The sequence below is a fragment of the Populus nigra genome, chromosome 19, assembly GCF_951802175.1.
Source record: "Populus nigra chromosome 19, ddPopNigr1.1, whole genome shotgun sequence".
NCBI classification, from domain to species: domain Eukaryota; kingdom Viridiplantae; phylum Streptophyta; class Magnoliopsida; order Malpighiales; family Salicaceae; genus Populus; species Populus nigra.
Window position 1 is genome coordinate 13,249,827 of NC_084870.1, and position 24,909 is coordinate 13,274,735.

Below are 24,909 nucleotides of genomic sequence, written 5' to 3' on the forward strand. Positions count from 1 at the left end.
AATACATGATAATAATTAATAATGGAGGAGCCTCATGTGGACCGAGTCCAGAACCGTTACTTCCCCTAGTCAAACTGCGAACGCGCTGAACCTTCGAAGCCATGCACCAACATTGAACCAGCCAGCCCCCTTCTCGCTTTCCACGCAACTCCCACCTTCTTTTTCCCGTATATATCACCCCCCTCTCTCACGGTCTCTCCATATCCTCAGCAGTTCAACAAGAGCCAAGATTTTTTTTCGCTTCACTCCTCTTCTCTCTTTAATTCTCTGTTCCTAGCAAAAAAGAAATGGAAGATAGCAAGGAAATTGTAATTCGTGAAGTTTGGTCGTGTAATTTGGAGTCGGAATTCGAGTTGATCAGTGAATTAATCGTCGAGTTCCCGTATATATCAATGGACACCGAGTTTCCTGGTGTTGTTTTCCGACCACCAGTGGACCCCGCCAATAACAGGAATTATTTCCGACAGCTGAAGCCGTCGGATCATTACAAGATCCTTAAATCCAACGTCGATGCTTTAAATCTTATCCAGGTGGGTCTCACGCTTTCCGATGCAGAGGGGAACTTGCCCGATCTGGGAACTGGAAACCGGTTCATCTGGGAGTTCAATTTCAGGGATTTTGATGTGGAGCGTGATGCTCACGCTCCGGACTCGATTGAGTTGCTGAGGCGACAAGGGATTGATTTTGGGAGGAATAGAGAGGAGGGGGTTGACTCCGCGAGGTTTGCTGAGTTGATGATGTCGTCTGGGCTTGTCTGCAACGAGTCGGTGAGTTGGGTTACTTTCCATAGCGCGTATGATTTTGGGTACTTGGTGAAGATTCTCACGGGCCGGGACTTGCCGTCTGGGTTGGTGGAATTTTTGAGGGTGTTGAGGGTGTTTTTCGGAAATAAAATTTATGATGTGAAGCACATGATGCGGTTTTGTAAGAGTTTGTATGGCGGGTTGGACCGGGTGGCCAGGACGCTGGATGTGAACCGGGCGGTTGGGAAATGTCACCAGGCTGGTTCGGATAGTTTGCTGACATGGCATGCTTTTCAAAAGATGAGGGATGTGTTTTTTGTGAAAGATGGACCGGAGCAACATGCTGGTGTTTTGTTTGGATTAGAGGTGCTTTGCTAAAAAATGACGTGCGTGATTTACGCATAGATTATCTGATTTGTTAAAATAGAAATTTGTAAATTAAGTTGATGAGACTTGGAAAATAATTAAAGAAATTCTCTTGAGGTATGCTAGTATTACTTTGTTGATTATGGTTATTTTGATTCGTTGACTCGGTAAGTCAAGAAATAAAATGAATTTTTTTTATTGTTATTATTATTATTAAAAAAAAAAGCATCCCCTGTTTGATCTTGCATTTCCCTTGACACCATTTGTCAAATGGTTGACCAGGCCAGAAGCGTTGCCACGAAATGGCATTCTTCTACAGCTATGGTTTAGCTATTTGATGGACTTTGGGTCTTTTAGACGGGCTCCTTTATTATTGTTTAGTTAGGTCTGTTTTGTAAGTGCAATGCTGAGCTTCGGCAGGCCCGTAATCATCTTAAGGTCTATTCATTTTTAAAGCCCATATTAATTACCTGTTTGATTAATAAGAAGGGGCGGGGAAAAGAATATGTTGCCGAAAGAAATTATTACCAGTAGAGCACTGCGTCTTTTGACTACAATGGCAGAATGAAATGATCTCGTGAATGAAAATTTCAACGAGCACTGGTATAAAGAACTACCTTACAAGGTGGCTATTAAAGTGATCAGTGATGCTATATATTTACTCGTAAGTTCTTGAGTTTGAATCTTCAAATCAGAACTTAAGGAAATGCAGGAGGCTGATATAGGAGGATTTAATCTCCATTGATATGTAAACTGATACCTGACAGCGTAAACAATATTGGCTGTGAACCAAGGAGATCCTTAAAGGAATTTCAGAAGGCTTTATGATCATTTCAGATGTAGATAACAGTAATGGTTCTCATGTGTTCATATTGTAAGATCCACCTAAAAGTAATTAAATGCTAGCAAAAACATTGTAAAAGCGGATTATGATGAATTATTGTACTCTTAAGATCATGTGGTCGATCCACCCTCAGTTCATACATTTTTTGTTGACCTACCAAATGCCAGTACATCTGGTAACTTATGATGACTGGCTGTGCCAGCCAGCTCTTCACAGTTGCCACCACATGTTGCTGCTTTACTAGTTTCTGACTTGATTATACAGTACAAGAAAGTACTGGTCCATCAGACCAAGACAGTCATGCTCTGTTTTTGATTGAGAAGTGGGATCTACTGTACAAATCTCTTTCGTGAGGTTGCGGTAATGCTCATCATGGAAAGCCCTAAATGATCTCCTGCTTTCCATCCAACCACAGCAAAAGATGCGTCTTTTACAGTTAACACACTTGATCCCTATATATGCAACTTGAGAATAGATATAGAGTGCATGAGTGAGATACAGAGACACAAAGGTCAAGAAAATGAAACTCCCTTCAATCTTTAAGAACCAAGCAACCAATTATGTTTCATGGAAATGGCCACCATTCAGTATTGGGACATTTCCATTCCAATCCAAGGTGAATGCTTTAAAAAATTTCTACTTTGCTTTACGTGATGCAGCCAAGTTCATGACAATGCTGAATTCCTCATGGTCACAATCAAAGACTATCTCCTTGACGCCCAAGGAATCTAAAGAGGACTCGCTGGAGATTGCTGTTAATAAGGCAGTGAGATCAGAGAGGTTGTTCTTCGAGCCAGGTAACACGAGTTCCATACTAGATGATCATAACGATGAAACTAACAAATGCCCATTCCCTGAATGTGTAGCACTAGCTATGGAATCTGAAGATCCTTGTGAGGATTTTCGCAGTTCGATGGAGGAAACTGTTGAGACTTGCGGACTAAAGAGTTGGGAGGATGTAGAGGAGTTATTGGCATGGTATTTGAGAATGAATAGGAAGCAGCATCATTGCTTTATAATTGAGGCCTTCGTTGATCTATTTTCTGCTGCCCCACCGTCTTTTTTTTCTTGCCCTGTTTCTCACAGTGACTCTGCTTCATCTTCAAAATCAAAAGATTTGTGGATGGTTGAAGCTAAGAGGTCACAGCCAGCTAAGGAAAAGGGGAAAAGTCCAAAGAATTGCTGAAGTTATGGTTCTAATTAACCAGAAAACTGAGATAAATATCGTGCATCTAATTTTCAGTGTAGAAGCACTCATTTTGTATGTGTACTTCTGCGAAATAACTGGATTAATTACTTGATATCTCTAAGGAGTTGAGGAATCAACTCACCTCCTTCACTTCAATATGAACACTCAATAAGATAACTTTTTTTTTTCTCAATTCCATCATTTAATATTTATTTAATTTTAAATTTATTCTCGTAAATTATTTTAATTTATTTCTTTTAAGATTATTAAAATATCAAACTCACATCATAACATTTGATTTAGACTTAATTTTATAAATTTATATTTTGATTATTATATAAAAACTATTAAATTTAATGGAGCTCATAATTTGAATCATTGATTTAGTGAGTTAAATTATGAAACTCTAGTTAATCAACATCTTAATATAAAAAAAATTATAAAATTAATTTAAAATCAATTAAATATTGATAAATAAATTTTTTAAAAAAAAACCAATAAAAAAAAGTTAATACAAATTCTATATTAAAAAATAAAAATAAAAAAGTCACAAACAGTGGAGCAGGTGGGCTTCACCCAGCTGTTTTAGTGTATAGGAGAATTTCTCCAATAGGATCAGGACCTATTCTTTTTTAGATAGCAAGGAGAGCCATCAGCCACCATCACTCAAGTTAATGAAGCTCTGGGTCATTCTGGTTTTGCACTATGAAAATGCCCTGAAAAGTGACACTTAAATTATAATAAGAATTAAAGAATGGTACGTCGAAGACAATACATTAGCATCAAATCATGCAGAAGAGGACTTGAAAATCAGATGGCTTGCGTGCAATTAATTATAGATTAATTAAAATTACGTTTAACAGTAATAATTTTCAACTGATATTTTTAAATCCAACGCTATAAGAGATTTAGGAATGAGAGCAGATTTCTCTCTGTCTAGCTCAAAATTAAACTAGACCTCCCAATAAACATACAAAAAAAAGAAGAAGAAGAAGATGAAAATCATATTTAAAATTAAGGACACGTTTTGGCATGGGACTGATGAACACATAAAAATGGCCTTTTTTATTTCTCACTTTCTGCAAGTTTAGTAGCCAAATTAACCTCCATTTTCTTTTAAGATTCCAGAAACACAAAAACTGACCGAAATCCTTTAGCATCCGTCACCGGGCGGCATCACAAAACCGCCTCTTACGCAATCTAATCATGGCCATCTCTTCACAAGCTCAGCTATAGATAGATGGAGTTATCCGAGATTGATCAGTCGGTGCTAGCTGTGATATTTGTTAAGTAGATGTGCAAGGTGGTGGTTATGGTGATTCATGCAGCTACTGGTAATGGTATCAATGAAGTCAAAATGATGTTCAAACACTCAAAAAGGTTTTGGAAATCCTGTCTTGATTTGAAGAAATATAATAATAAAATAAAGAGCAGATAGATTCTAGGTGCCCAGGGAGCTAGGTGCAGGTTTGGTGGTTACGCGGAGAAAAAAAAACTTTTGACATTTTCTTTTCCATGGGCTAATTACATCTTTGATTCAGAAGATCAAGAAAATCTGAAACAAATTGGATCTTGTAAAATGTCTTTGAGAAAACAATGCTTTTGAAGAATAAAACACACGTCAGGATTGATTCGGATAAAAACCTATATATATTTCTCTCTTGATCAGTCACGAGTCAACTGTGCCAGTAGCCTCTACCATATAAAAATACACAGCAACAAAGAGATTGCCAACCACTGCCATTAAAACAGCACAGCTAGCTATAAATGCTAATGTTGGATGTGGTTATTATTATTTACATATTTTGTACACAGTTGCAAGAAAAATAAAAACCCACCAGCTGCCTAAGCATTAAACAAAATAAAATCGAAACAACCTTGTAGGTTCATCTCTGGCATCTCTAAGGTTTGGGCTTCTTTCTTTATTAAATATTATAATCTAAGAATCTCATATCCATCTTTTCTCAACTACAAAGCGCCCCCTGATCTTGACCAAACCCTACCGAACACTAATCAAAGTTTCCCACATGTGAATTCAATGCCTTCACGTGGATTTCACGCGAGCAATTTCCATGCACAGCTAGGATTCTTTCATTTTTTTACTCACATCTAACCGAACACAGGGTTTCTTGACGATCCTCTTCGAGATGATCTCATTCCAGATCTCAGTGAAAGCTTGAACGATGACGCTATGGTGGCAAGGAGAATTCAGCTCCAAGAAGCAGTTGAGGAGTTCTTCAAGATCATTTCTTGAGTAGATATTTTTCTCCACGACCATTTGCAACATGGAATGCTTGAAGTCTTGAAATGGGTCATTAGAATATTTCACCACAGCAATACTGTCAATAATCTTGGATGCTTTTGGATCGGTTTCAGATTCGGAGTTTTGTGATGATGAAGTGTTGTCTTTGTTCAGAGTGAAAGTGGTTGAGGTGTAATCTTCTTCTTCGTTGTCCATCAATGAGAAGCCTACACTTTTGTCACAGGAGCTTGAAGATGAACAACTAGGGTTTGGATCTTTTTGGGAAATTGAGGTTCTGCAGGGTCTAGGTCTAGGTCTAGGTTTTGGTATCGGCTCGTATACATCTGAGAGTTTTGGCCTGCCACAGCCACAGCCTGCATTGGATGCGAGTATGGTTTGAAGGGACTTTTTCTTCTTCGAAAACATTGAAGAGAAAAAAAAAACAGAAAAAATAGAGTTTTGCAAGGTTTAATATACTGCTAGGAGGCTGGAGGTAGGAGGTGATCTTGATAAAAGTCCCTTTCAGAATTAACTCTAATTAAGGCCTTTGGGGACTAGAGAGAGAGGGGGAAGAAGTTGTTTTTAGATAGATAGGAGTCATTTTCTTCAGTGTTGTTGAGAGAGGAAGGCTTTTATTCCTATTAGTTCATTTAACTTAACTTATTAGGGGCGAGAGAGAGAGAGAGAGAGAGAGAGAGAGAGGTGATGAGCCCTCTGTGAAGGGACTTTGGCATTTTCTAAAATGCCTTTCTAGAAGCATTTTTTTTAAATGGTTTCTATTTTCTCATGGACTTTATAGCTAATTAAACTATAAATGAATCAAATTACATGCTAGCATATAAATAATTAAATTATTAAATTAGATGTATGATTTTTATCTTATTTTTTTAAAATCAAACTAAATTTTGACTTTATAGATTAACTCATCAAATTAATCATCAATTTTAACCAGATTAATTTTTATTTAGTTTAATTTAAAGTCAAACATGAATTAAATCTTACATCAACAAGACATCAAGTTTTCACAGACTCATACTTATCATCGTAACATGTTCGGAGAAGTGAAAAGCACTATAGTTAGAGCTTCCTTTGGCATTTTTAGATGGGTTAACCTAATCAAATCCATGTACAATGCCTATATATAGTAAAATCATATTAATTATGTGATAAACTATTGATGAATGGTCCCAGGATTCCCCCGCACGAAATATCCATTCCATGTGACATGAATAGAAAACTATTTGAGGGCTTTGAATTGGGATTAGCAACTAGCAATCAAGCCATAAGATTTGCTCACCGGCGTTCTCAATTCATAATGACGATGGCTTCCATATAAAATTATATATGATATCAACACATATGTAATTAATTTGGAATGATTACAGGTAATTTGATGCTGCAACTTGGACAAATTCCCTTTTTACTTCTTGGGTGTTTTTAGACTTGTAGCTAGCAAGATCGACATTATTGTATTGATCTCCTTCGTGTTGATCATATATATAGATAAAACCTAGCTACCCCTTTGAGACAAATATCACGGAAATGGGGATACAACCTCGATCCACGCTCAAGATATATATAGCTAATTGGATGCGAAAGGTCATTGATCAGGAGCCTAACAGGATTCTTGTGACTCGACTTTAATTATAGCTAGCTAGCTAGGTCCAGTATGAACAACGCCTGCTAGATCAACGAACTTGGAATCAATTTAAACCATACCATTAATTTTGGGACTAATTGATGACATGAAGGAACTCCGTAGCTAGGTGCAATGTTTTGTATTCAAATTTATCTTAAACATTATTTAAAATTAAAAAAAAAAAAGATGTATGCATCCAGTACCATGGCCTTTTTTTTTTTAGAATAATTAAGATCAGATACGATTTGGGAAGATATGATTTTTTTTATGATTAAGAAGATCAGTGAAGCCAATGAGAAGATGGCTAGAACAAATTAATCACACAAAAAGGAACTAGAACATAAAAAGAAAAGAAAAAAAACTATCCTCCCAGATTAGAGATTAAGAAACTGCCATGCACAATAATGGCAGCAGAGATTGTTCAACAACAATTACTAAAGAAACCGCAAAATTCAGCACATGAACTTAGTAAAATTATTGCCACAAGGAATTCTGATTCGCTGGAAACGTCAACGAAGACTTATCCATGAGAATATTTCAAAGAGTTAAAACATGTGACTAACTAGACAGCATAAATTGCTCTTCGTGTACTCCTATCAAGAGAGCATGTGTGATCTTCCCAACTATATATGTTGCTGGCTGTTAATGAACTTCAGACATGTATTCATAGGAGATTAACTTGTTCCAAACGTGACCCCGAAGGTATTTAATTTCTTGAAGCAGTGGTGGTGGTGCTTAACTATGGTTTGAGGCGGAGGTTGTAAATAAGCCCATGCAGCCTTTTGTACTGGAAGATTGCTTAATTGTTGCTATCTCCTCAGGTGATTGAATGGTACTAAAACCACCTATTGATAGAGGACTTGATGATCCCATGGCTTTTGACACAGAAAATCAAGTCCTTTACTGCAGTATACGTACGTAAAGGGTACGGTAGGGAAGGAGAGCTTAGAGTACTATACGATGGTTCTTCACGAAGGGCTCTTGGAAAGCTATAATTGCTTTTAGTCTTGGCTATGAAGGCAAATCTCTTGGATCGAGTTGGAGAGCATTTGGTGTTTTTGCTTGCCATTGCTTTGGTTCTTGTGAGATATATATATATATATATATATATATATATATATATATATATATATATATATATATATATATATATATGTAGAGAATTTTGAGGTTAAAATAAAGAAAGTAGGAAATTAATGAGGCTTAGCTAGGAAAGATCACCTTGGATATATAGAATATCGTATATTCTTTTAATTTAATTCTTTTTGTTATTAATTTCAAATTTAGAATTTGAATATTCTCAATTTAAATCACAATATTCCATGCATATTAAACCATGCATAAATATCCACGTAACAGAAAAAAATTAAGATAATTTAGTATGAGCTCATCCTTTTTCTTTATTTAACCTCGGAATATATAAATTATCCTTAATATATAATTAAACTATATATCTTATCATTGTGAAACTGACCTCAATATCTCTCCCTCTCTCTCACGTTGGTTAATTATTTTACAATTTAAATCCCTGAATTGTCTATAGTTTCCTTTATGAGTTACAAGATTTTTTTTATTAATTAATTACTAGCTAGGTTACAAAAATATCATATCTTCCTATTTATGATCTCCTTTATTTTTACTTTTTCTACTTGATAGATATAAAAAAGATATATAAAAATATTTTTTTGTTAGAAAACAAAAAAAAAACAGAAAATATATACACTAGTCTTCTTAACAATTCTAGAATATTTTTTTGTATTTTCAAAATAAAAAAGATAAAAATTTTATTATCTATATTTCTTTTATTTCAAAATAGTAAATACATATAAATATCAGAACTCCTTTTATCCTTTAATTCTTCTTAATTTCAGTATTAATAAAAGAATGAAGGTTTTTTTAAAAGAAAGCAAAGAAATGAATTTAAAATGGAGAAGGATCTAATTAATCTCATTTAAGGTAAAACATGTAATTTTTTAAAATCTCTCCTTTTGGAAATATTGTTGTGCTTGTGCAGCTGCTACTTGGCCCTTCCCCTGGCCATATACGTTTCAAAAAGCTAGAAGCCATAATGACCGAATTGTCCTCGAGCTTAACGAATCAATTTTGTTGGGCCCAGAACAAATACTCACTAGCATGCTGCATGGATTGGGTAAATCAATTCATATTTTTTTTTAAAAAAAATAATATCATTTTTTAAAAACAAATCTGAGTTTTTGTACTAACTTGCCTCTGTCTATATCCTGGGTCTGTAGGTTAGTATATCAATTCATAAGTCGAGCTGGATTTCATATTGCATAACAATTAATTTAGCAAAAAAGAAATTTAGTAGTTTAATTAAGAATGTGTTTATTTTTTTATTTTAAAATTGTTTTTGAAAAAATTAAAAACAATTATTTAAAATCAATTTTTAAATAAAAATACTTTATAAAACAATTATTTTATACCATTTTCTTATATAAAATCACTGAATTTGTCCAAAATCTTATGTATTCCAAGCCCATCTCAATCCCAGTCCACTACAAAATGGCAAAGAAAACTGTGAGGGGTAGTAATGTGATAAAGATTTTCAACTTTTTTTTCTTTTTTCTTTTTTCCAGTAATGACCTTTCTTGATTGGCTTAGGTCCCCGATAAAATCTCTTCTTTTTTTCGCTGTTCAGTTCCAAGAATTTGTGTCACTAGTTAGAACTTAAGAGCAATGGCAATGGCAACAACAACTCTGCAAGTGCAGCTCCCTCCTTTCTCTTCTGCTTCTTTCCTGAACAGCAAAAGCTTCAAGAACTACTGCTGTTCTACTTATATTCAACCTTCCAATTCAAGTTTTAAACGCCTTCAAACTAGAGCTATCAAAGAGAAAACTGAAGAAAGGGAAGCCCCATCATCATCATCATCATCATCTTCTTCTTCTTCTTCTTCTTCTTCTGTTGAGGAAGTTACCAAGAAGTATGGTCTTGAAGCTGGTCTTTGGAAGGTAGGTACTCCCTTCTCTAAACTCTTTTCTTTGCTCTATTTTGTTTCAATTCTTGCCTTTCTTGATTTGAATTTTTAGTGCCCATGATGTGGTTTCTTGGTTTTCTTACTTTCTTTGCATAAATTGCGGTTAAAGAAAGTATAAAGAATCCTTGTTCTAGCAAAGCTCTATTTTTTCCCTTTCAATTTAGTGTCTTTGCCTATTTGTAGATAAGAAACTAACTGGCCAAACCTCCTTTTCTTCAAAAAATGAAGATATTCAGCTCAAAAGAGGAAGAGAAGGAAGAAGGTGAGAAAACTAAATCCAAGGGAGATCAAGCTAAGGAGCTGCTAGCAAAATATGGAGGAGCATACCTGGCCACCTCAATTACTCTGTCCTTGATTTCCTTCTCCCTCTGTTATGCACTCATTAGTGCTGGTATTGATGTTCAAGCGGTGTTGCTGAAGGTAAAAAGCATCTATCCATGAAAACATAAACTGGACTTGGGGTAATTTTTATGTACTGGAGAAGGAGTAATGGATTTGGAACTGGTTATTGTATTCGTATTTTGCAGGTGGGAATTTCGACTGATGCAAATGGGGAGAAAGTTGGGACATTTGCTTTGGCATATGCTGCACACAAGGCTGCATCTCCGATTAGGTTCCCCCCAACTGTAGCTCTTACTCCCATTGTTGCTGGTTGGATTGGAAAGAAAGCTGACAAGGAGAAGTAAATCATCTGGCCATCCTTCAGATTTAGCATACAGCATTTTGTTCCTGGTCTAGATTGCTATTTTTCTTTGATGTCAGTGATAATTTTCGTGTAATACTCCTTGAGAATGAGACAAACTTTTATAGTGGGTTTTTCTTTTATTCAAACTTGGACCTTGCATGTGAATCATATTCAATATGCAGGCCTGTAGCTTGGAACAATTGGAAACAGAATCTTTGAATTCAGATCTTCATCAATCCCCCCAAACGAATTATTTCATAGCTTTTCAGTCCCTTGAGTTTGTAGCTAGCAAAATGACCATAGTTCCCCTACTTGTGTCATAAACACTGCCAAACATTGGAATTTCGTTGGGAAATAAGCAATCCATTGATGGAGACGGGGATGATTCAAGGAGGTAGCCAATGCTCTGCAGTTATCAGGGTATGCTTCAACCCTGCCAATTGCTGCCGTGTTGTAGCACAGCAGTAGAGATGCTAACACATCAGAAAACAAATCTATTCGGCTTCAGTTTCATTTTCTAAACAAGAGTAATATTGTCATCGCATTATATATATATATATATATATATATATATATATATATATATATATATATATATATATATATTGCTGCCTAAACAGATGTCAAGTCAGTAATACAACAAAGCCATGACGTGGAGAAATATACAAGGACCGATCAGGAGTCAGTTGCCTTCTTTATTTGCCACTAGATCATACGTATCATGTACATTACTTAAGCTGTACAATGAACTAGCCAACTCCCTACCGTTCTTTAGTTTCTTTGGAGGTACCTCAATAGGGTAGCTTGCAGGAACCTTCAATCAAACCTCAGAAGTACTGCAACGGTAACGGTTGATGATGGATGTCATAGGTTCTTGACTAAACAAGACATTTGCCTTTGACTTGATTCGTCGACATTTCCCTTTCACCCGGCAGTAGTGTTAGCAGCGGGAGGCACTTCCGTTGGATTAGATGGAGTTTGGGGTTGTGGTGTGCTGAAATTTGGCATGACATAGTCATTATGAAGCGTATCCAAGTCATTCCATTCAACCACAGCTATTTTTGCAGTCAAAGAAATAAAAAATTTTGCTGGTCCATACTTTATGAAGCATTAGAACACAAAAGGTTAAATACAATGTAATATCTTAGCAAGGATACGTTCGTTGCGCCACATGTCTGTGATGCTAACATCAGCATCTGATAAAAGCCAGTAATCTGCATCACTCTGTAGACAAACAACGAAATTAGAACCTGGCAAAACTTATTAACTTTGCAAAAGAAAGTATCGTTCTTTAATAACAGATAATAAGGAACATGCTAAAGAACTCAAATCTTTGTCGGAAAAAAGAACAGCATGTTAAACCAATCAATTATTCCCAGGTCAAATCCTACTATTTTCAGACAATTATCTGAACATAAGGTGCTGTCCCTATCCATTATGCTCAATTGTATGTGCTTGCAAGTGTTGTTGACATTCCCAGCAAACAAAAACAGTTGACATCTTGCATCTTTCTGAAAACAATGACAGCAAATAGAAAGATAATTTACATTAACATCCGAGGGGACAATCTTCATGATCCCACTCACAAAGTCATGTGAGGTGTTAAGTTCTGAGCACATTCTATGACCATCTTGCTCTTGCATTTGAAACTCCTTTGCTCTGCTCTCCTCTGTGACCATTGTAGTAGCGGCATTTTCATTAAAATCTGAGGTTGACGAGTCGCTTGGAGGTGGTTCAGCACCTTGAATATCTTCAAATTTCTCTTCAAATTGACTGTGGGTGTGGCCGAGAGAGAGTCAGTTGCATAAATTCTTGAGTGACCAATTAGTCAGCACCCTGCTAGAATGAAGATTGGCCTCACCATTTTCATAAAATAAAGGAAAAGTTACCTGACAAGATAAACATCTATCGGACCCATTGTACTCCTGAAGACTATCCTGTATCTTCTCTGGGGATAATCAACTGCCTGCTGAGGAAAGGAAAAACTATAACAAGGAACATATATGCACAAACACTGTAACTTTTTTCTTGAATTGACTACTTTTGGGATTACCTCATCAGGATCTGGAACTTCTAGAGTGGTACCATGTGGAGCTTTGATTGCTATCAAGGTTTCATTCTGTTAACAGAAATAAAATTACATACTAATTGCTATAGCAACAAACAAATTTTGTTTCAGGAAACGCAGTGACATTCCAAGCACCAAGCCTATTACTTGGAAAGAAAACCAACCTGGAAGCCAGGTAAAATCTTGATGTCTTCCTTAGTGACAAAAAGCCACCTAATATGGTAAAACAGCAAAATGAGCAGTTGTTTAATTAAAATAGGCAACTGCTGTGCAAGTTACTGATAATTCATGCAAACTTGAGGAGAATGTTTACTTTTGATTTTTTTCATCTACACTGAGGTCTCTCAATCTTTCTTGCATTTCTCTGCAGTAAATTAAGCCTCAGCACAATATAGGAGTTTCAGAAAAGCAACGTGGAAATATTGCATAAGCAGAAGGAAAAATAGAATAACCTTGTTTGTTCATCTAATCTGCGCTCCTCAATGGTCAGGTTTTCAACTTCTGCCTGCAAGAAAAAAAATAATCATTGACGAAGCAAAACCCTGTACTTCCTAACAGGAGTTGTGTTTTGAAACAATGCATGATCCATTGTTTTGTGACTGAAAATGAAGTCTCAACCTAACTAACAAATTCATAGCAAATAGCATTTGATGCAGCCCTAGGGATTCAAATTTACGCATTACATTGATCCTACAGCCGATGTTGGAGGTGGTGTCCCAAAATGAAGCTCAAAAGGGACACATTTGCAAGGATAACCTATCTAGTTGGCATATGAGGCACGGTTACATTTATTTTCTGTTCCATTAAATCATCAACATTTCCTGCCCATGGATGGAGGATTTACATCCAAATAGGGCCAGCCAGCAATTCTAGAAATGCAGTTCAGAAAAAATGAATTGGATTAACTATTATTTTATTGGTTATTTATCAATTTAGAAGTTTTCATTTGTGTTTTTTTTTTAAAAAAAAGTCTTAGGTGGTTTCTTGTGGATCCAAGCCTCATGGAGTCATGCGGTTGGCCAGGCTGATTCTAGGTTTCCTATGCTTATCAATTTATTTCTCTCTTTGTTCTAAATAAGCTGGCAAAGTTGATCCTAAAACTTTCAATGAAGGAAAAACAAAGTTCAAAACAGCTATAACAAAATACAGAAACGCACTTTAAAAAGAGCTTTGCAAAGGCTAATAATCCATGCAAAAAAGGTGCAAGCCAAGAAACAAGTTGTCAGTTGTCAAGATTACAAGAGAGAGGAGGGGGAGGAAAGAGGAGAAGAAAAGTTGTTGGTTGTCCATAACTGTATACCTGCAAAGTAGCAACATTATTATCATCTCCCTCCCTTGACCTTGATACATCAAGTCCCCTGATAGCATTCACACAAGTTAATCATACATGAACTTCTTTGTTTAATAATGATGATGATGGGTAATCATGCAACAATTGTAGAGTTCAAAACAAGTGACATCAAATTTGTTAAAAACAAAAGGGATTTAAGTCCATACTTCCACTGAATTCTGTTCTTAAGCTTCTTTTCTATAAGACCAATTCCTTCTAGAACATTTGTTATATCATATATCCGCCTCTTTTGAACCTGAAATGAAAGAAAACCTTCAAATAACAGAATTTTACAACAATATATAAAAATGGATGGAAACTGAACTAAAGTAACCTCCAAAGTATCAGCAGCTTTATTAAGATCAAGGATACCGTCTTCAGCATGTTTGATCAAATTGATGAATTTCTTAGTCAAGAGACCTGAATCAGAATCACAGAATATATTACCACTCTTAGTGTGGTTTTTCTTTGTTCCACAAACTATTTGAAACAGAGTTCATAATAATTACAAACTACTCTTTGTTTCAAAAGCAAATACAGAAATGCATGAACAGGAAATATTACCTAGAGAGCTGTCATAGCGAATTGGACCAGTTGGAGTAACATTATTTCCTGGAGAACCTGCCAATTCAGAAAATGTTTGTCACTACATGTACTTACTTCAACGTCCTTCTTTTCACCAATAACATCAATAAAAGTACAGTCGGAAGAGTGCTTGCAAAGTAAAAGAAATTCACGAACATAACTACTTAGTTGCTGGTTTATACTAAACTGACCAGTGACTAACAAAACTCTAAAATAAAAAATATGAGACACCGGTGCAGAAGTTTAAAAAAAAAATCCTCACCAAGAGCTCCAGCAGCACTCTGAGATGCAGATTTACCACTCTTTGAGATTCTCGATGTTTTGGGTGTCTTTCCCCCTTTTCCTGATACAGGTGTCTGGAGGGGGCTGGTCACTACTTCCATATATCCATGACCAGCATTCCACTCACTAGACTCACCTTGATGATCCGCTGCATCACTCTTCCGCTTTAATGTCTGATATACAACATTTAGTTTTTTTTTTCACTGTTAGTAACATATGACAAAGTTCAAAAACCTAATTACATATTAATGTCTAAAAAATCATAATAAACAAAAAATTGAGGCTCCATTCAAGATTAAATAACCATATCAAGTGTACATGTGTTTGACTTCGAATGTGTGTGTCTATGCCCATGCACCCACGTACATTAATATGCAAAGAGCATGATGTGAAATATGTCAGGACAAAAAACTGGAGGCGTGGAGACAGCTGCCAAAATTCTGAAGTTCTCTTGACAGAAACAAGCGACCACCAGATCTTTCTTTCATTTCCTTTTCCACTCCTCTTTTCATGAAAGATTTAATGAGCAAAGAGAGAATTCAACCCCAGACACCACTTCTAAAAAACAGTAAAACCTAAATATGGCATTGATACAACTATCCTTAATAATTATTAGCAACCCCTGTATAAAATTCAGACATCAAAGACTAGTTCATTATCAGACAGCACCACATTGACAATCATAGAACAAATGAGCCCATGAGAGTTTTTTTTTTTTTTTTGGTTTTTAAGGGAATACACAGGATATCTCTTGTATAACCTCTGAGCTGGCCTTACCAGCCAAACTTACCTCAATAAACAAGAAAAACCTATAAGGAATATGCATGAATCATAAAATGTGTATCCTCAATTGCTCAGTAAAAATGAGTGAACAGGAAAGCACAGGAGATACAGACAGGGCAAGTGAAAGCATCAAGACTTTATAATTATTTTGCAAGAAGTAATGTGTAAGAATGGCTGGCTAATGCAAGCACAGGAAAATCACTGGTTCAAAGACCATGACAGACCAGCTAGAACCAACTTTATCTGAGCCACCTTCATCGCTTCACTTGAAACAAGCTCATTGCATAAGCATCACATTCCTTCCAAAATTGCATCATAATGGTCTCGCCATCAGGCAGCCATCTAGAAACTTCATAGGCATCAAAAGATCCTCGATTAGAGGGATATATTGGTAGGGAAAACTATCAAAGCTTGGCGGGAAAAATATTAATCGATCATGTTGTGATTGCAGGCCATTTTTACCAGACATGCATATCACGATAAGATGTCGTAATTTCTAGTAGGCACTTGTTGGAGGAAAAAGCAAAATGCAGCCTTTTTATTTCGGCAAAGTACTCATCTCTTTTTGCAGTTGATGAAAAAGGAAGCATAAATCAACTAAACTAGAGAGCAAGGTCTATAGGCCTCATCAAAACCTTGGCAACATTTATCATACAGTTAGGTGTGCTATGTCTTGACATTAGGACCAGACCTGGAAACAACACAAAACGATAAGGAAATTTTTTTAAAGTTATAGGATTCTACAACTTAAAAGTTCCTCTACTAAACTTATGCATCATTGCCGTATCCCATTTAAATCTTAGATTCCACACAGTGTGTTCTCATAAGCCAAAAACCACGCACCAAGTTAAAACACTCATACCATTGACCACGAGCTTTTACCATCATTTTCTACTCCATTCCCCTCATTTGCATAGCTAATGAATAAAGCTGATGAATAACAGATTCTAGTACATAAAGCTTGTGACAGCAATTCACCACGGGTAACAAACAAGCAAAGGCATGCTAATAAGGACAAGAAATTTACTTTATATCGTGTAATAAACACTTAAACTCTGCAGGAAAACCGAAAATTGACAAACAGAATAAGCTGCCAGAACTAATGTTTTTAAGCAGAGAATCGAGGTTCTTTACACGAAAAAAAAATCCCTTAAAATGACATGAAATGCACAAATTCAGCACCAAATGACCTCACTAACACAACAATTTAACCAAACCCTCTTCAATACCATAAAAATAGCCCCAAAAATTAAATTCAATAAAATCAAATAAAAAAAAACAATCCCAACATAACAAAACCCTAAAAAAACAGTCAAACTTGAAAACCAAGCAGATATTCAAAAAATAAAGTCAAAATCTCCCCCCCCCCAAAAAAAAAAAAAAACATTTAAAAAAACACAAAATACCTACAGGAGGTTTAACAACAATGCCCTCAACATCATGATCAGAAACGGGACGTCGATGGTCGACACCGAACCGGTGGTAGTCACCAGGAGGCAGAAAATGCGGCTTCATAGAAGAAAACGGAAGCTGCTGATGCTGCTGGCATTGATTCGGTGCGTGACTCTGCATACTATTCTGCTGCGGCTGCTTCATTGACTGGTTGTTTGGTGCTTGTGAGTTCGACATCGCAATAATTTTGAAGTAAAAAAAATGAAAAAAAAACAAAAACGAGGGTTTGGGGATGTGAAGAAGAGAAAAGAATTGAAAGTAGAAGAAAATGGAATTGGAGAGGGAGAGGGAGAGAGATCTGGAGGTGTTTGGATGGAGAGGAGAGAAAAATTATAAAAAAAAAATAAAAAAAAAAAAAGCGGGAGAGAGAAAGAGTGGAAAACGAGGGAAGGGAAGAGGCGGAGGAGGGAATTTGGTTCGGATATACATGTGGAGGGAAACCGATGCGTTTATTATTTATTTATTTGATTAATTATAATTTATAATTTAATTATTTTCTGAAATTAAACCTTCTTGGGGTAAGGTTAAGATTTATTGTTTAATACGCATGGTTGTTAAGCTCTACTTGGTTTTGTAGATTGGCTGGAGAACTCATTAATAGAGTTTTGCTTGTATTAAGTATTAAGTTGAATAAAAAAATTAATTAATTTAGTTGACTTGTTTGAGTTTTTTATAATCTAGTTAATTTAATCAAAATCCAATTTAAACTTGGATGAATATAAGGGGAAAAAATCGAAGAAAAAATAGCAAATCAATATTGTTAATAAGAATAATTAATCTAAATTTATCCAATAATTAACTCAAGCTTTTTTCCCACCTAACTCTAACCCAAGCTAATAAAAATAATTAATCTAGATTTATCCAATAATTAACTCAATGATTCAAGCTTTTCTCCCACCTAACTCTACCTCAAGCTAGGCATTAATCACTTTGTTAATTCTTGCTTAATGAAATAATGGGTTAATTAGCACAAATTTGTTCATTAGTTTTTGTCACCAGCATGAAAAGTAAGGAACGTTAAGAGTTTAATTAGTTTTTTTATATAAAAAAAATACTGAAGGGGTTTTCTCAAGACTATAAATCATTTACTCATGAGAAAACTGAAAAATTGAAAAGAAGAGAAAAAAAAAAAAAAGTGGTTAGGTTCGAATCGGCGATTGCGCACCCTTTACTCAGAGAGAGAGACAGAGAGAGAGAGAGAGAGGATTTTTTCGCGCGCACTAAAAACCCCAAACCTAACCTAACCTCCCCCCCACCAAGGCAGGCACTTTCCCACCTCTTTCTTACGGCACTGTTCACACGGCTCTTTTTTCTGGACTTGGCTTTTGGGCCTTTTTAATGGACACTGATTTTAACCATATTATATCATCACGGCTCATTCACTGCAAATCCTTTCAAATTAATGATTATAAACAGTTTTTATATACAGTATACTGTGATCCATCTATTCACCGTGCCTTTCAAAAACAAATGAACGTGGGAGGTGAATGCATATGGTTAACTTTTGCCATCCCGTTGACAACCAGGAATACAAATAGTGTTGCGGACTATTGATGAGAAGCAGAAAATGGCTTGACTTTACAGTGACTTGGTTGGCCTCATTCGTTGTCATTGGACTTAGATGCCCAAGCTTTTGACTTTTGGCTTCACCAAGATAGAGAGGGCCATGACGAAGAAATGATGGCAAAGTGTGTTCTGCACTCACAGCTCTTTGACTAACTTGAATAAATCCAAAAGGCTGCAATCAATTTACTCACCACTACTGATCTAGTGTGTTATTCAACATGGCCCTGTGAATGATCCATAGCAAGCAACCGCATTTGGTATTAGCGGTAGCATTCATAAGAGGGTGCCAGGAAACTTCTGATTGACTGCTATAGCAGATAACCTGCGATCAGCCATGAACGAAAAGTAAATTTCTCCAGCTGTGAATCACTAAAACATGATCCTAGTTTCTGATACAGTAAATATATGACATAAAGCATTGGTTCCATGAAGAAAAAATTGCGACTTCGTATCACCAATAAGCAAAACCCTCCATACAAGATTCGACCGCATTTTAAAATCTCAATAAATTAAGCAAAAGAATAGCATGAAAAAGAAAATGTCCATACCTAAAATAAAATCATTGGAACTGTAATCAATTTCATTGGTAGCACAACAACTACTCATACATCAAAAGGAAAACAGAGAGGAAAATACAAGACTCGTACATCAAAACATCAGCAATCGCATATCTTGAACATTCATGCAATCCCAGTTATACAAATCCCACCTCGTGGCTCAAAGACATTTCAAATATAACAGAAAATTACAGGAAAAAAACAAGAACAAACATATATACCTACATAAACAAATCTTGCAATGAAAATAATGGGCCAACTCCAGTTCCCGAACAGCAAAACCACCCTGCTATCCCATTACAACATTAATCACAAGTAGCTTAGAAACACCTTCTAAGAAACAAAACCCATAAACAGAAAAGAACTTGCGTCAACATTTTAAATAAAATCACAAGAAAATGAAAAGAATCAACTTTAGAATAGCACAATGTTAGCGCAACCAGAATCACCAAAATGAAAATTAGAGAGGAAAAAAAAAAGCAAAAGAAGAACTCAAAGTTAAAATAGAAAATTAGTTATAAGTGCTAATAAAATGTGAAATCAATCTATCCAGCCACAACTAAAGCAGATGTGTAGTGAAATACAAACAAAAAGAAAGAAAAATTTTAAACATGGTTTTGCACACTCCTCGCATCAATGGCTGAAGAACATACCTGGATCAACTTAAATGGTTTCACACAATACTGTAAGGTACAAGACCTCTGTATATTCATCTGGCCCCTTCCCATTAGATAGAACTCTCTCAGGCATTCCAAGGTTGTTTCCAGATTTGAGGCGATCCTATATGCCTGGAACTCGTTAAACCATGCTAACATTAAGGCTCAATCCAGTAAACCATCATGGTTGAGAAGAAAATTTAAACCCTAGAACAAATAGTAATTGTGTGGTTTTGATTATACCAGTTGCCAAACCAAAGGATAATATCCCCATCTGGGCGTATGGCAGTGCAAAAGGAAATAACAATTTCCTAATTATTTATAAAATAGGGAAAGCCACCAGATGCTCTTGGAGATTATTAGACAGAAAATAGAAGCTCACGATCCAAGCCTTTTACTTGAATCTTGCACGTAAAATTCCATTTCGGTGGAAGTGGACAATCTGCCAATGATTACCATCTTGTCATGGGACACATCACTTTCGGATCCCAGATCTGTCAGAGGTCACAACAACCATATTTATGAATTGAGAGAAAGAATGGGAGAAAAGACAAATATGAAACATGTATATTGCAGGAACCAACCAAGTCATCAGGAGCTCTTCATCCAGTTCTTTAATACATGAATATCAACACTTTTAGTAGTAATATCATCAATGAGAGAGCCAGGAATCTTTCAGTTGACTGCAATAACCCACAGTTGGTAGGTCAAGATAAGCAAATTTCTCAAACTCTAAATCATGTATTTAAAAAGGTGCCAAATCAAGTTCAATAGCAGTATCACCTAAATATCCTATACACAACATTAAACATGTACTGCTTATAAACACTCTATAAGAAACAATACTCATAAACAGAAAAGGACTCGTCAACATGTCTAGTAGATAAAAGCAAAAGGTAACTTTATAAATACTCTACCTCTCAGTGCATGACCCAGAGAAAAGGAGGAGAAGGAATCTATAGGAAGAAGGACAGATGAAAGAAAACCTGTTGGTGAACACCCAGAGAACAGGCACTGCTGTAAGAGACTATGACTTAAAAGAAGACCATGGGATCTCCTGCAAGCAGAAACTTGAAAACTGACCAATGTCGATCAAAGCAAGCAGAGCCGTAAGGAAACTTTATGCAGACTTGTGAGAGACTGGTGAAAGTCGAGGTCTACTGAGAAAGAGGGGGCAGTTCATATTTGTTCAGAATTTCTTGGTTCACGAGAAGCAATGGATGTTCATCAGATGTTTCCACTAGCAGCCTCATTACTGACTCATCGGGCAGAAATCCTCTCTCAAACATCACATCACACACCCTATAAGCTTCGTGAAGTTTCTTTTCTTCACATAAGATATAAAGCAGCCAGTTCCATCTATACAGGCAAGGCACAAGATGGCAAGCAGCCATTTCTTCAAATATTCTGAAGGCAGGAATGCTCATGTAACTAGCACAAAAATAATGGAGTAACTTTTCAAAAGCAAGCCTGCTCAGAAAGAGGCCCCTCTTGCGCATCGTATGTAAAAGAGATAAAGCATCTATTCTCTACCAGACTCACAAAGGGATTTCAGTAAAGTGCTGTATGCACATCTATCAGGAGCACACCCATCTGCACTCATCCTATTAAACAACCCTATTGCACGATCAATTTCAATAGCCCTGCCATGTGCACCAATGAGAATTGTGAAAGTCGCATTTGGATGTATACCCTCCTTTTGCATCAGCTTAAATTGATGGTGTGCATCCTGCATCATATTTGCCCAACAAAATCCAAATATAATAATATTGTAGAGGTAAAGGTAGGGCATAAACCTTGTTCCTTTAATTTTCTGCATGAGCTTCGATGCTAAGTCTTTTAATTCCCTAGGAGAATGAGTAGAAACAGTAAAAACATCTTCTCCAGGCAAGGATTCTGATGAAGCAAATTAAACAGCAATTCTCTAACCCTCTTAGATATTCTGTTTGTCATGTACCATCTTTTCTTGGTGCCAGTGATATTTCTGCAAACACCACTAATCCAAGCGATGTGCAAGATGAGGTCAGCTTTAATCTTACTTCTAACCATCAAATCAAACAGTCTGAAGGCATATTTAAACTCTCCCATCCTCAGAAAATGATTGATAAGACAGGTATACAGTACAATATTTGGAACAAAACCCTCTCCCAACATTTTTTAAAGATAAACGCATCCCTCAATACTCATTTTCTCTTCACTAACCCACTTATCAGTGAAGTGTAAGAGTAAGAACTAGGCTGGATAGCATTCTCTATCATCTTCTCAAACAAATTGAGGGCTTTATCACCTCTTCCATCCCTAGCATATGCATTGATCATTGTCATATAGGCAACTTCATCAGGATCCAAACCATCCCTACGCATCCTGTGGAAAAGAGTTTCGGCTTCAGAGATTCTCCTCTGTTGGCTTAGACAAGCAATGATGCAGTCATAGATAGCAACACTAGGTTTTGGTCCCATTTCCTTCATCTGGTCCAAAATACCAAAAGCCGATGCTAGATCCTCTTGTTTACAGTATTCATTTACCATAATCAGATAAGTCTCCAAGTTTGGAACTATGCCCTCATTTTGCATAATGTCCATCAAAGACTTGACATCCTCAAACAGCCCGTCCTGGAATAGACGTTTGATCAAAGAGTTGAAAGTGAAAAGCAAAGGAATGCATCCAGCACTGGCCACATTTTTAAAGCAGGCCAACGCAGTTTCTGTCTTTCCGTCCTCACACAAGGCACTAACATAGATGCTGCCAGCCACATTACATAGATTCAAGTCAATTCTTGCGATTTCTCTCAGAATTAGCTCAATTTCTTGCTCCAAACCTGCACTGGAATTTATCTTATCAGAAATTGAGAGTGAAGAATGGTCCAACCCACATCCGTTCTTGGCAATTGCCTGCAACATCAACAAACAGAGTTGAAGCTCAAGCCCCTTGGGTTCATTCCTCATGAGTACAAAAAACAAAACATGGTCCGGAACGATTCCACTTCCCAGCATTCTTTCACACAATTCATAAACTTCCAAACACCTATTCTGCTTATAAAGAGCAGCAATTATAGGTGTATAACAATGCACACAGGGAGCCAAATTGCAGAGAACCATGCTATTCAAAAGCATCTTAGCACAATCTAACTTCCCTTGCTTGCAATAATAACAAATCATTAAATTATAAGTGACCTCATTAGGCTGAATCCCCGAGTCACTCATCAGGCTCCACAATGCCCATGCTTTATCAAACAAGCCCATCTTTAAAAACCCATGAATTAAAGTGTTATAAGTACAAATATCTGGGTCACAGCCCTTCTTTAGCATCCTGAAATAAACCCTCATTGCCATCTTCATCTTCTTATTCTTACCATGAGCATTCATTAGTGAAGTATACATCACCTTGTCCACAAAGAAACCTTGCACCTCCATCTCTTCAAAAACCAACTCCGCCTCCACCAACCACCCTGCCTTGCAAAGCCCAAAAAACAATGTCTTAAACATATGCAGAGTAGGCGGCGACCCGGTTCTTTTGCACATTATATCAAACACTTGTATCGCTTCACCCACATACCGTTGATGACACAAACCATTAATCAAAACAGTATAAACCCACATACCCCATTTCACATTAGCATCACTGATCCTAACTAAATAATCAAATGCTTCCAAAAACCTATCTTGCTCGTAAAACCCTTCAAGAATCATGGTACAGGCAGCATTACTAAGCACACAATCATCACTACCAATAAGTCTATCAAAAATCCTTACAGCATCATCTAATTTCCCTAACTTAGCCAAACAAATAATCATAGAATTGACAATATTCGAGTCCGGTTCAATACCTCTAGCAATCACATGATCACGATAAAACTCATGCGCCGATAGAGGCTCACCCAAGTCAACCAATTTCCTAAGGAGCTCACAAGAAATTCCAAGGCCAAGGTCCACGCCACTCGCGGAGGCAAATTCAATGGCGGAAAGTGCATCAGGGACCGTAGGAGAGCTGGCTATGAATCTCTGAATAACTTGCTGGGCAGAGGATAAAAGACCGCGGCGAAGAAGGTCATGGACTAAGGATTGGCAAAGGGAAGTGTGGTCGTTTGAGATTGGTTGTGGGTCTAAAGGGACAGCACAAGTTGAAGTAATTGGTCTTTTTTTGGGTTTGAAGTAGAGAGAACGATAGAAAGGCCTCCTTTTTATCATGTTTTCAACAATTGGGTTGCTAAATTTTCATGTCAAGATTGGAAATTAATGGAAAAGAAATTGTGGGTTTTGAGTAAAACTATGTGAGCAGGTGATGAAATGGAAGGAGGAATTGGCGGTTTAGCCAGTTCAGAGGATTGAGATGTGCCTGCCTGGGTTTAGGCCTTGGGGTTTTAGGAGCTGATGATCAACCGTTGCATTTGTTTGGAGAGGATTTGGCCCACTACTTATGAGTGGATTATGATTGAATCCCTATACTGTTAATATTTTATAGTTTAGTCCTTACACTTTAGAAAATCATAAGTTAATCTCTTTAAGAGTTTATCTGAGTTGACTGTTAATTCCTTTTCAAGTATTAGCATTGCCCTCTTTAAATGCACTTTGGTTTTGCTTATGGTAGGTAATATTGGAAAATTTGAGAAGAAATGGAGGATATTTTAGGAAGAAATGGAGGATATTTTAGGGGAAAAACAATTCGATTATCCCAATGGAATGACTTAAATTATAAACAAATAAAAATACAGCGGTTCACAATTTTCTTGTTTTTTCAAAATTAATTAACCATCATCAAAGAGTATTCTAAACCTACTAAATGCATAATTATAACCTAGCATGTTTTATTACGCTCAAATCATGGGATAGTAGCAAGGTAACCCCCAAAATATTTACATTTCAATTGTTTTTTTAAACTGAAAAGATGTCATTTTACATAAAAAAAAATTATTAAAATTTGCCTAAT

At 36.4% G+C, this 24,909-nt stretch overlaps 5 protein-coding genes across 16 annotated transcripts; 3 read left to right on the forward strand and 2 right to left on the reverse strand.

Annotated features, from left to right (window-relative positions):
* The first annotated feature begins 35 nt into the window (after positions 1-35).
* On the forward strand, positions 36-1,229 carry LOC133679364 (probable CCR4-associated factor 1 homolog 11). The gene has a single exon (XM_062101938.1). It carries the CDS (start codon positions 288-290, stop codon positions 1,119-1,121), a length of 834 nt encoding a protein of 277 aa, XP_061957922.1. The 5' UTR covers positions 36-287; the 3' UTR covers positions 1,122-1,229.
* A 1,244-nt stretch (positions 1,230-2,473) lies between these two features.
* On the forward strand, positions 2,474-3,139 carry LOC133680237 (transcription repressor OFP13-like). The gene has a single exon (XM_062103045.1). It carries the CDS (start codon positions 2,474-2,476, stop codon positions 3,137-3,139), a length of 666 nt encoding a protein of 221 aa, XP_061959029.1.
* Positions 3,140-9,626: 6,487 nt separating this feature from the next.
* On the forward strand, positions 9,627-10,936 carry LOC133680512 (uncharacterized). The gene is made up of 3 exons (XM_062103504.1): positions 9,627-9,993; positions 10,248-10,439; positions 10,547-10,936. Exons 1-3 carry the CDS (start codon positions 9,721-9,723, stop codon positions 10,703-10,705), a joined length of 624 nt encoding a protein of 207 aa, XP_061959488.1. The 5' UTR covers positions 9,627-9,720; the 3' UTR covers positions 10,706-10,936.
* Positions 10,937-11,330: 394 nt separating this feature from the next.
* Positions 11,331-17,631, reverse strand: LOC133680511 (transcription factor E2FB-like). 2 transcript variants are annotated; one of them, XM_062103503.1, is made up of 14 exons: positions 17,163-17,629; positions 14,950-15,142; positions 14,667-14,723; positions 14,437-14,522; positions 14,270-14,358; positions 14,073-14,130; positions 13,225-13,277; positions 13,086-13,136; positions 12,937-12,985; positions 12,758-12,823; positions 12,594-12,670; positions 12,252-12,477; positions 11,862-11,928; positions 11,331-11,759 (listed from the first exon to the last, which is right to left on the reverse strand). In XM_062103503.1, the coding sequence occupies exons 1-14, from the start codon at positions 17,379-17,381 to the stop codon at positions 11,629-11,631; spliced, it is 1,422 nt and encodes a 473-aa protein (XP_061959487.1). In that variant the 5' UTR covers positions 17,382-17,629; the 3' UTR covers positions 11,331-11,628. The 2 variants fall into 2 exon arrangements, with proteins under 2 accessions (XP_061959487.1, XP_061959486.1); XM_062103502.1 differs by having other exon boundaries at positions 11,358-11,759; positions 12,594-12,673; positions 17,163-17,631.
* A 951-nt stretch (positions 17,632-18,582) lies between these two features.
* On the reverse strand, positions 18,583-24,357 carry LOC133679344 (pentatricopeptide repeat-containing protein At5g62370-like). Of its 11 annotated transcripts, none has more exons than XM_062101911.1 (5): positions 23,810-24,357; positions 20,568-23,431; positions 19,981-20,477; positions 19,553-19,613; positions 18,583-19,092 (listed from the first exon to the last, which is right to left on the reverse strand). In XM_062101911.1, exons 1-2 carry the CDS (start codon positions 24,168-24,170, stop codon positions 22,167-22,169), a joined length of 1,626 nt encoding a protein of 541 aa, XP_061957895.1. In that variant the 5' UTR covers positions 24,171-24,357; the 3' UTR covers positions 18,583-19,092; positions 19,553-19,613; positions 19,981-20,477; positions 20,568-22,166. The 11 variants fall into 11 exon arrangements, with proteins under 11 accessions (XP_061957895.1, XP_061957890.1, XP_061957888.1 ...); XM_062101906.1 differs by having other exon boundaries at positions 20,568-20,666; positions 20,970-24,357; XM_062101904.1 differs by having other exon boundaries at positions 20,568-20,666; positions 20,901-24,357.
* Positions 24,358-24,909: the final 552 nt, after the last annotated feature.